This window comes from Tasmannia lanceolata, unplaced genomic scaffold (assembly GCF_043159265.1).
Source record: "Tasmannia lanceolata isolate RefF3 unplaced genomic scaffold, GAP_Taslan_0.1 ptg000012l, whole genome shotgun sequence".
Lineage (NCBI taxonomy): Eukaryota > Viridiplantae > Streptophyta > Magnoliopsida > Canellales > Winteraceae > Tasmannia > Tasmannia lanceolata.
Genome location: NW_027518689.1, coordinates 33,421,482 through 33,432,819, shown reverse-complemented (window position 1 = coordinate 33,432,819; position 11,338 = coordinate 33,421,482). Strand labels below are relative to the sequence as shown.

The following is an 11,338-nucleotide window of genomic DNA, read 5'->3' as shown; positions in this document are numbered from 1 at the left end:
TTCGGCTTTCTCGTTCTCTATTTGACTATTTGGAATTTGGTCATTACTCATTTGGAAACATCAAACATAGATTTTATAATCCAGCAGGGTTGAGGGTTGCAAAACCCTGAATTTTACAATTTAAAATCTAATTTTTATAAGCTGAAACTTGGATTTTATAAGCTAAAACCTGGATTGTACAGGGATTTTACAATCCTCAAACTGTACCATCCAAGTTTTACCTTATGAAATCTAGGTTTTAGCTTCTAAAACCCAGGATTTTACAATCTTGGTGTAAACACCTAATTTTAAAAATGATTTTTTAAAGCTGGCCAGCTGGGAGAGGGGAATTCTCTGTTTGATTTTGGATTAGGCTTTTCAAAAAATATTTATTTTGGATTGAGAATAAGGCCCTGTTCAATCATTTAAGGCTTTGGTTGTTTTGGATTATGACTTGCATCCCATTTTCATGAAAAACTTCCTATATCTAATCTATCATAGGTTTTAAGATTTAACTCTCTTTTTTCCTTTCTAACAGAGGCATCAGAATTGTATATCTTGAAAAATCACAAAGTCATGGTTTTGTAACTTCTATTTATGTGACCCCTTTTCCTTTCTTTTGTTTCCAATTTTTAAAGTTCTCTTGAAACACATGTTCAGTTCATGGATTAGTGGATATATTTAATATTTATATCTTTCCCTTAAGAATATTCAACTTATCATGCTTGTCTGCTTGAGTTAGATTTAGCATTAGTGCATTAATATATTATTTTTGAAAAGCAATGTTCCTTTCAGTTCTTTCTCCTTCACATTTCTCCCATACCCAAATTTTAGTTTCAATTTTCAATGTGTTACATGTGTAGTCTTCCTTGAGTAAATTTTAAACAAATAAAAAAATCTACAGACAGAGAGCAAGAGAGGAGCTTTTATCTGCTCTTTGGCTCTTCCAATGGTTTTTTTTTTGTGAACCCATGTCTAATTTCGACAAAAGAATATGTTTCACATGAAAATGCCACGGTTATCTTGGAATTGGGTTCTTGTTATTATAAGGAAATGAAGTACTTTGTTAATGTTATAAATATGAAAAATCATCAGGCTTTTCTAGCTGCTTGGAAAGCTGCATGCAAGTACCTCAAGCTCCAGTACAAATCCCATCATAATTCTAGTTTGTCAATTGTCATCAGACCAATAACACTCCAAGGCCCTTGCATTCCTCATCTTGTTCTTGAGGTCAGTAATGCTCGTCCATTTCTCTATTTTCCTTCAAAATGAAGCTCTTTCCTCTTATAAAAACATGAGTATTTGAAGTCCTTTATTTTCTTAGCATATCCTAATTAATCATTGAATAGCTTATTAAAAGCGTACTTTATTCCTAAAACTCTTGTAATTATGCTTAAATATATGCTTCACACGCTTGCATGCCCAAATATACACAATCAATTTACCAAATCCCAACAGCATGACTGTCCAATACATATAATTCTTTAAATTCTCTCCAATTCTAGTTTTCCATTTGTTCCAATCCATTGAGAAGAGAGCTTTTTGATTTCAGGTGAAAGCACTCCTCAAAATTTTAAGTTGAATCATGGGCAAACCAAAAACTATCGATGCATTCTTCAAGAAGAAGAATGTTAATGATTCAGAAGTCATTGCACCATCTCCATTAAACGCTAACATGTCAAATATTGAGCAACATCCTTCTAAGTTACCAAGAATCCATCATGAAGAAGTTAATACTACTTCCTTAGTACGTGATCCAGCACTACGTCCTCAAATATGGGAATATCCTGTTCATCAAAGAGATGAAATTCGGCGTGCATATCTTAGAGCTGGAGCATATCAATTTCTACTTTCAGAATATCCTCTTCCAGGAGCAGAAAATCATCTTCGCCGATTTCAATCTTCTTGGTTTAAAAAATTTTCTTAGTTAGAATACTCCCCTTTAAAGGATGCTGCATTTTGTTTGCCATGCTATCTTTTTTGTAAAGAACCAACAGGACGCCCGGGATGAGGCGCGTTTACAAGTGAAGGGTTTCGAAATTGGAAAAAAGTGAATGACGGATTGAACTGTGCCTTTCTAGGTCATGTTGGAAAAGATCCTAATTCACCACATAAGACTGCTGAGAAAGCTTGTCGAGATTTATTGAATCAATTGCAACATATTGATAAACTCATAGAAAAACAAACATCACAAGAGATTGAGAATAACCGATTGCGACTCAAGACCTCCATAGACACTGTTCGCTGGCTAACATTTCAATCATGTGCTTTTAGAGGTCATGATGAAAGCTTTAGTTCAAAAAATTGAGGTAATTTTATTGAAATGATAAAGATTCTAGTAGACTATAATGAAAAAGTTTCTGGGGTTGTCTTAGAAAATGCTCCAAAGAATGCCAAATACACATCGCCCACAATTCAAAAGGAAATTCTGCATATTATCTCAAGTAAAGTGCGTAGTGCAATTCGTGACGAAATTGGGGATGCAAAGTTTTGCATTATTGTTGATGAAGCTCGAGATGAGTCTAAGAGAGATCAAATGGCTCTTGTTTTGAGGTTTGTTGATAATGATGGTTTTATTAGAGAGCGTTTTTTTGATATCGTGCATGTTAGAGATACTACTGCACTACTCTTAAAAAGGAGATATGTACCGTTCTCTCTCATCATAATCTTAACATTCAAAACATTCGAGGTCAAGGGTACGATGGTGCTAGTAATATGCGTGGTGAGTGGAATGGTTTACAAGCCTTATTTCTTAAAGATTGCCCATATGCATATTATGTGCATTGTCTAGCTCACCAATTACAATTAGCATTGGTTGGAGCATCGAGAGAAGTGTTTCCTATTCATCACTTTTTCTCAAAGCTGTCTTCCATTGTTAATATCGTCGGTGCCTCTTGTAAGCGTCATGATGAATTACAATCTAACCAAGCGGCTGATATTGCACATTTGATTGCTATCGATGAGATTGCGACTGGTAGAGGGGCTAATCAACTTGGTACTTTGCAACGAGCCGGTGATACTCGATGGGGCTCCCATTTTAATTCTATTTGCAGCTTGCTAAAGATGTTTTCTTCATCTTGCGCAGTGCTTATGAATATCATCGATGAAGGAACCACTTCCTCTCAACGTGGTGATGCAGATGCCGCTTATGATGTGATGACATCCTTTGAATTTCTTTTTATATTACACTTGATGAAAGAAATCATGGGAATCACTGATATTCTCTGTCAAGCTTTGCAAAATTGTTCTCAAGACATTTTGAATGCTCTACATTTGGTCTCAACTACAAAATTACTCATTCAGAAGTTGAGGGAAGACAGCATAAATGGTTTGCTTGAGAAAGTGAAATCATTTTGCGAAAGACGTGGGATTGATATTCCTGATATGAGTGCCCATTATACAGCAGGTCGTGGTCGCCCACGTCATTCAGAGGATCCCATTACGATGGACCACCATTATCGGGTTGATATGTTTAATGCTGCAATAGACTCTCAATTGCAAGAGCTAAACAGTAGATTCAGTGAGCAAGCAATGGAAGTTCTTATTCTTAGTTCTGCTCTTGATCCGAAGGATGCTTATAAATCTTTTAAAATTGATGATATTTGTAATCTTGTGGAGAGATTTTATCCTCAAGATTTCTCAGAACAGGAAAAAATTCATTTGAGATTTCAACTGCAGCATGAGCTTGATATAATTCAGCATCCGGATTTTTAAAATATTTCCACAATTTCTGAACTTTGCCAGAGATTAAGTGCAACAGAGATTAAGTGCAACGGGAAAGTCAATGATCTATTATTTGATTGATAAATTGATACGTCTTGTGTTGACTCTTCCAGTTTCAACTGCAACTACAGAACGTGCATTTTCGGCTATGAAGCTTGTTAAAACAAGACTTCGTAACAAGATGGAGGATGACTTTCTTGCAGATTGTTTAATTGTCTACATCGAAAAAGAAATCGCTGAGAGTTTCAATACAGACATGATCATAGATGATATTTATTCTATGAAAAATCGGCGGGCACAGCTTCAATAGAAAGATTTGTATACTTTTTTGGTTTTTTGTGCATGTCAATCAAAGATATATATACTTTTTTTGTCAAACCTTTTTATTCTATGAAAGAATATACATATATAGAGTATATCTTGCATTTTTTTTACAATTAGTCCGGCCCCCCCAAGTGTAAATTCCTGGCTCCGCCACTGTGTGGAATATTCTAAGCAATAGTTACATACAAGTCCATATAACATAACTTTTTTCCTTGGTGCCATTAATATGCCGTTGTGCTGAGATATCTTATGTGCCTCTACGAAAATGGATATCTACAAAAAAAGATTTTCAGTTTTTTTTTTTAAATATCAACCCTGAACCCACCAGTGAGTTACTGGCGGACATGCCGGCCAGTATCATGGCAATGAATCAGAAGACAACAAGGATGAGAAAACAAGGAAGAAGAGTAGATGGTTTCTTTGTCTTTTAATTATACCTCTAAAGCTTCAAGATAAGTGGGCCTCTTTTAAAATGTTGAAATTTCAGATTTTTGGTACTTTCATAGTGCTTTTTACAGTTGGAAATATAATGTAGAACAGCCACACAAGCTGACTTGTCAACAGATTTTCTCATATTTATTAAGTTCATCTGAGGTGGCTGTTTTCTCGTGCAAAATTTGGCTTGGAATTGGTTTCCTCGAAATTCCCTAGCAAATCCTTTTTTCTTTAAGGACGGTAAAGAAGTTTGACTCATAGACCCAAATCTCTCTCTCTCTCTCTCTCTCTCTCTCTCTCTCTCATCAGTTGTTACCGAAAGTAAGGCCCATTTGGATACCTCATATATTGTATTTGGATTTGGAATACAAAATGAATAGATCCGGCAGCTCATGTTGAGGGAGAGAGAGGGAATGGGGTACTTCCCAGTAGAGGGGAGAGGTTGAGGAGGAAAGAAGGTGAAGTAAACTGCCTTTCTTATTTCCACAGCAAATTTGGAAATCTGATTTTTTTCAGGGTCAGTTGCTGAATTGGAAATCCAGGAATTTGATCCGGATCCTAATTACAATGCAAAAAGGCTGCAAATGTGAGAAATCCAAATTAAAATCTTCTCGGCATCCAAATGGGCCCTAAGTGAATTTCAAAGAAATTTGAAAAGGGCCTCCCTTGCATTTGGGTGTAAAAGAAACTTACATTATACACATATAGAACATTTGAAAGCGGTGTATATACACTCTTCGAATGGCTAGAGAAAGTAAAATCAATTTGGACTGATTCGGAAATGGTCAGTCTTGACCAGAAGCTCAGTATAGAGAAGTTCATTCCATGCATCTGGGACTCCTGGAAGGCACCAGTGGCTGCAGTCTTGGATCCCTGCCGGAGGTTGTTTTCCGGCTGCTGCAGGCTGCCGGAAAATGGATGGGTGGCCATCTTTCCGGTAGTCGGTCATCCTTGTTATGTTGAGGTAGGAAACAGGTGTTCTCATATCAGTGATCACTGATTCAAGAATGCTCATCATCCGCGGATATTTTGCCAAGTATGTGTCATTCGTAATCGGTCCGGTCTCACCGTTGCAACTCCCACCGGAATTCCATTGCCCACCCCTGAAAATATTGAGAGAAAAAATCAGCATTTTGAGGAAAAATTGTTGAGATTCCAAGGCAAAAGGATAAAGAACTGAGAAATTATATGATAAAAGGGCATAAAAACATGTAAAAGTGGTACGTTAGAAGTACTGTCCTTGATATTTGATCCAACAGTAGCTTTCCTTTACATGTTTGTACACCCTTTCATCATATAATTTCTCCCAAGTCACTTGTAAGTTATTTTGATACCTTAAAGTAAATCAAGTCACATGTTACAACTTGTATGCATTTGAGCATCATCAGTGGAGCTCTGCATGGGTCCTTTGACCAAGTATCTCCCTAGCTCCTTTATCTTCACTTATGCATTACAAGCATAATCGATCCATTCAATTGGGGCCAACAAAATTCAGCATTTCACTCATCACATATTCTTCCATTAGGTGTATATAGTTACTGGGTCGATTCAAATAATTTAAGTAAAATTTCAGAATTCTTCCTGATTATCATAGGGTAATAATTACAATCAACACAAGTATTAAAGGTCTATAAGTTAAAAATTTTGTGGCTATTTTGTTTGAGTTCAGATTTGTAATCCAACAAAATTCAGCATTTCACTGATCACATATTCTTCCATTAGGTGTATATAGTTATTGCGTCGACTCAAATAATTCAAGTAAAATTTCAGAATTCTTCCTTATTTTCTTAGGGTAATAATTGCAATCAACACAAGTATTAAAGGTCTATAGGTTAAAAATTTTGTGGCTATTTTGTTTGAGTTCAGATTTGTAATTTCAAAATTACGGAATAATATGATTAAGCAGGACTGACAGAATAATATGATTGAGCAGGACTGAAATTGAGCAAAGAGATCAGTAACTCCATATTAAAGTTATAATTTCATTAGCGAACAATGTATCAGATTTGTAATTTCAAAATTACAGAATAATATGATTAAGAAGGATTGACAGAGTAATATGATTAAGCAGGACTGAAATTGACCAAAGAGATCATTAACTCCATATTAAAGTTAGAATTTCATTAGTGAACGATGTAGCAGATTAGTGAAGTTTATTTACCTGTAATGAGATGCAGAATAACCCCGAAAAAAGACCCGAGTCCGGTTATAGTTGATAGTTGCATCGACCCAATTTGCCCACGTCTGCAAAGCCTTCTTATATGCATCAACAACATTCAACTCCGCGTACACATGATTACCTTCCTGATAATAATCCTTTCTGTATGAGAAAGAGGGTGGAACATTATGTATTAGCATGCCTAATAGACGAAAACAAAATCCCAAAATAATCTTTTCAGGGGTATCATCTGAATAATTGAGGTAATTAATGATCATCTACTATTCACAACTAATATGAACTATGGGGACTAAAGATTCAAGCTCTCTAAAATTACCCGCGAGACGTTTTCTCATGTGTCCACCAGTGGCCACTGTTAAAGATGATTATATCGGCGTCCCTGTACTTGGAGGCGGAGCTCTGAATTACATCGAGTCGGAGGGTTTCTTTCTTAGTGCCGGTCGAGTTCACCGCCACTTCCCATTCTTGGACGAGGAATGGGGATCGTACAAACTCGATTGTGGAGTTAAAATCCTACATGATGAGAAAGATTGCACATAATTTAGCTACAACTAATGCTTGTAAGAGATAATTTCTTGTACATATAGTAGTATTCTCACATTCATTCAAAGATAATTAAAACATATTAAACAAATGCAAATGTTAATATAACTCTCTCTTGTTTTAATAATAACATTCCTTAACTAATTTACTAAACACTTTTGTAGTTCGCTAATGATAGCTTTTTGAGAAGGGAAATGATATATTTTCCTTTTTTTCTTACTTGGGATATCCCCCTCTAGTGTAAAAGAGTACTAGTAAATACACTAGCCCTATTAACTACCATGTTTTAATAATTACACAAACTAAACTTGTCTGTTCTTTTGTTTCATCGGCTTCTGAGAGTTTTTTTGGGAAGTGTAATAACTAATAACCTTGGGCAGCAGTTTAAATTATAAAAGACAAGATGAGTCAGTGCACTTATCAAAACATGGCAGTGAATAGGGAAATACCAGCTAGAGAGAGAGACTCTTGATAAACATATGCAAACAACACTATTGGCTAGAATTCAATCTCTGACTAATAACGTTAAGAGATATCCTCTAGGATTCATCTAGAATTTATCCAGAAAGATCGTTGGAATATCTCCCAGATATTCTCATTTAACACGTTACCCAACTCACCGGAATCAGATAACCATGCATCACTGGAATCCAATTCCTGGTTACCAAAAAACAAGAAAAGAAATATAAAATTCAAGATCAAACTCAAGTTTTCTAAGAACTTACAGCGAATCTAAAGGCATAGAAACCTTCAGTTCTAAACTCATGCCTTCCCGAAATCTCACAAACTCTCTTTTTATCTTCCAAAGACTCCCTCAACATGCACACGAGCGACTCCCACATATTTCTATTCAATGAGTCCCCAACAAAAACCAATCTCTTCCCTCTTAACATCTCCAACATCTTTTTCCCATCCAACCTACAAAAATCAAAGAAAATCAAATACCCATTTAGTATTTTCTCATGAAAACAAAGTTTGTAACAAGAAAACTAAAATTTTCTACCTTGGGAGCTTGCACCGTTTGGGCTTCCACCATAATCTAGTGAAATTAAAATCCGGCCGTCCATTTCGAATACAATTAAAAGCGTCGTCGATGAACGGACAAGATCCAGGCGCGTAATTCGGTTTCGAATAATCAACGACCCAATTTCCATCATAAAGATCACAAGATATCAGATCTTTTTTTTCTTTATCAATCTTTTCCTTTCTTGAACTTTCACTTCTCTCTCCTTCGGGTTTCTTTAGGAGTGTTACATTGAAATTTGCAGCAGCAGTGGCAACAATGACATTGTCGGTGTAATTCTTGGATTGGGAAGGGGTAAAACGGGAAGAATTCATGAGAGAAGAGAAGAAGGAAGAAGAATTCGAGACGGAGAGGATTTGCGGCGTGAATGCCGGCGAGATTCCGGCGATTATTAGAGCGAAGAAGAAAAGGGTGAGGAAGAAAAGGGAGGCCATGTAGGCAGGGCTTTTGGAACGGAAAGATTGAGTGAAATATTTGGAGAATTCTGGGGAAAGAATGGGATTCTTGGTGGAATCCATGAGAAGAAGGAAAGAGAGGGAAAGCTTAGATTTTTTTTCTTGGGTTTTTTTATCTCTTTGTGATCTCTATGTTCTTATAGTTTTTTTATGAGAAAGGTGGGTTTTTATTTAGGATTTGAAATTGGAGTCCGAAAGGCAAGATGAGCTCGCCTTGGTTATTTAAAAAAAACGGTCTAGTACCTTGTGTCATCAGAACCGTTGATCTGATGGGGAATCTTGAATCAATGCCTTAAAAGCTTTCCTGTCATCATTGATCAAGGGTATGGAAATTTGGTTTCTACCTCTTCTTGTTTGTTTGTTTTTGAGAAAAAGACAAAGTAAAGGGATGGAAATGCTGGGAAGAGGAGTGCGAATATCTTATTTTTTTCTTTGTTATTGGAGGAATGGTAAGTGCAAAATCCAAGGTAGTACCTTGTACAAGCAATCACATTTTCCAAATGTCGATGTTTTCCGGTTGAAGACATCCTCAAAAGTCAAAACACACCGAGAGCTAAAGACACGCTGTTCCTATTATTATGGGAAATGATATATTCGTCCCTTTTTCTTCCTTGGGCCACCCTTTGTAGGCTTGTAATGTAAAATGATATATTCGTCCCCTGCTTAATCGATTCGCATGGTTTCCGGGTGTTTGCGCGCATCCGTAGGGAAATAGTCCTACCCCGGAAGGGGGTGGGGACACCCTTCGTTACCAAAAAGAAAAAGAAAAAGGGATAGTCATAAATATACTGGAAGGGGGCTGGTTCGGTGAAGAAACGGGGTGAATATATCACTTCCCTATTATTATTAGTGAAATTATATTTCCACCTCTTTTTCTATATAATAATAATAATAATAATAATAAAGGGGGAGGGGTTTGGGCCTTGTTGGAGTATGTGAGATCCAACCATTAGGTTGGGTGTAGATCTCACCATTAGATCATCTTGATGGGAGATTAGGAAAGTTTGTTAGATGAGGCATCCTAAATAAATTAAGATACTTGATTTAATTTGATTTGGGGGTAAATTGAGGTAGGTAGGTAGGTAGGCTTATTAGGTAACGAGATTAGATTGAGATTATCTCTTTCCTCTCTTTTTTTAAATCCTTTCCACGTTTATACTTTTAGTGTTCTATTTAACCACTCATTAGCTTCATTGTAAATCATATTAAATTAATAGAAAATCTCTGATTTTACCAAGCAGAGCTTAATAATAATAATAATAATAATAATAATAATAATAATATTGGTTGACAATTTCACATAAAGCCATTTCACAGCTCACATTTTCAAGAGAGAAGAGCGCAAAATGGATTTCTACGAAATTGTCTAGCAATAATAATAATGATAATAAGGGATTTGCTAGCCAATTTCGCAGAAAGCCATCTCCCTTCTCACTTTTACAAGGGTGAACAACCACCTTGTGAACAACCACCTCTAATAATAATAATAAAAATGATAAAAACTTATTTTTTGTATAAAATATTTTATGCATATAATCTTATTTGCACATAATCTAATACGAAAATAATGTTCATCCTCAATGCCTCTTTGGCTATTGCTAAAACTTATTTTTTTTATATAAAATATTTTATGCATATAATCTTCTTTGCACATAATCTTTTATGAAAATAATGTTCATAAATAGTTTATACCTGTCGTAGTTAATGGCTTCCAAAGTGGCTCTTAGATTATTATTTTATACTTTCTCTTTCCTAGTATAAATCGTTGTTTCCTATACTAAACCAATCTATTACTTCTTAGCATGCTTTGGCAGTTTTCTCACCTTGTTTCTTGTCTTCTGGCATTTAATAAGCAGACTTTAAACCAAAATTGCAGGCTTTATAAACTCTCAAATCTTCCATTTATATAAGCCAATGCTTTTTATTTGTCATTTCTTCTTTAACTTTGTTAAGTTTCTTCTACATACACTTAACAAACGGATGCATCTTCGGTTCTTTTTGGATGCCTCTTCTTTTGATCACTCACGCCTATTTATACCGGTTATTCCAAAGATATTTGGCATCACATGGGTGTCCTGTTCATTTCCATGATTTCATTTAACTTTTCGATAACTATTTACTTGGAATGATACACTGAGAAGACTGAGAAGACTTATCTAGGCCATTAGATCTATCTGAGTTAATTGGCCCAATAATGACTTAATTGCCTGATATTATGCCTAATTCGTGATTGTATGAGAGACGGGAACAGATCTTGAAGCGTAGTTGATGTAGTAATATGGGTTGCCACGGCATTCCCTCCGGCGGTTTGAACTTTTTAATGGTCCGATCTCTTAAGTAAGTAATCGTGACAAACTCGAGCTACCCGAGTGCGAAACTGTCAAGAGAGATCTTCTTGAATTATGCCAATCTTTTACCCTGAGGCGGTCACATTAGAGGTGGGCCTAAGTGATAAAGAAGAACTACGGGAGAAGCACACAAAAATCACAAACAGGGTTTCTCACTTCTGGGGAGAATCCCTCTGCATGGATGCAATCAAAGAGAATAGTGTTCATCCATGTCCTGTTGCAATTATGGAGCAAATTCTAATATGAGATAGACTTCAACCTTAACAATAGAAACTAACTCCCTCTAAAGACGGAAACACGATCAATTATTCCAATACTCTCTAAAATA

General features: G+C 35.9%; 1 protein-coding gene and 1 pseudogene across 1 annotated transcript; one reads left to right on the top strand and one right to left on the bottom strand.

The window, feature by feature from the left end:
- Nucleotides 1-1,564: 1,564 nt before the first annotated feature.
- Nucleotides 1,565-4,012, top strand: LOC143888742 (uncharacterized; annotated as a pseudogene).
- Nucleotides 4,013-5,165: 1,153 nt separating this feature from the next.
- On the bottom strand, nucleotides 5,166-8,725 carry TBL4 (TRICHOME BIREFRINGENCE-LIKE 4). Its single transcript, XM_077393157.1, has 5 exons — nucleotides 8,187-8,725; nucleotides 7,909-8,101; nucleotides 6,957-7,153; nucleotides 6,623-6,781; nucleotides 5,166-5,564 (listed from the first exon to the last, which is right to left on the bottom strand). The coding sequence occupies exons 1-5, from the start codon at nucleotides 8,723-8,725 to the stop codon at nucleotides 5,222-5,224; spliced, it is 1,431 nt and encodes a 476-aa protein (XP_077249272.1). The 3' UTR covers nucleotides 5,166-5,221.
- Between the last annotated feature and the right edge of the window lie 2,613 nt (nucleotides 8,726-11,338).

Coding starts and splice junctions, on each gene's coding strand:
- TBL4 (XM_077393157.1), bottom strand. CDS start 8,725: ATGGATTCCACCAAGAATCCCATTCTTTCCCCAGAATTCTCCAAATAT. Junction 7,154..7,908: donor TCTATGCCTTTAGATTCGCT/GTAAGTTCTTAG, acceptor CTCATCATGTAG/GATTTTAACTCCACAATCGA. Junction 5,565..6,622: donor TATTCTGCATCTCATTACAG/GTAAATAAACTT, acceptor CAATATTTTCAG/GGGTGGGCAATGGAATTCCG.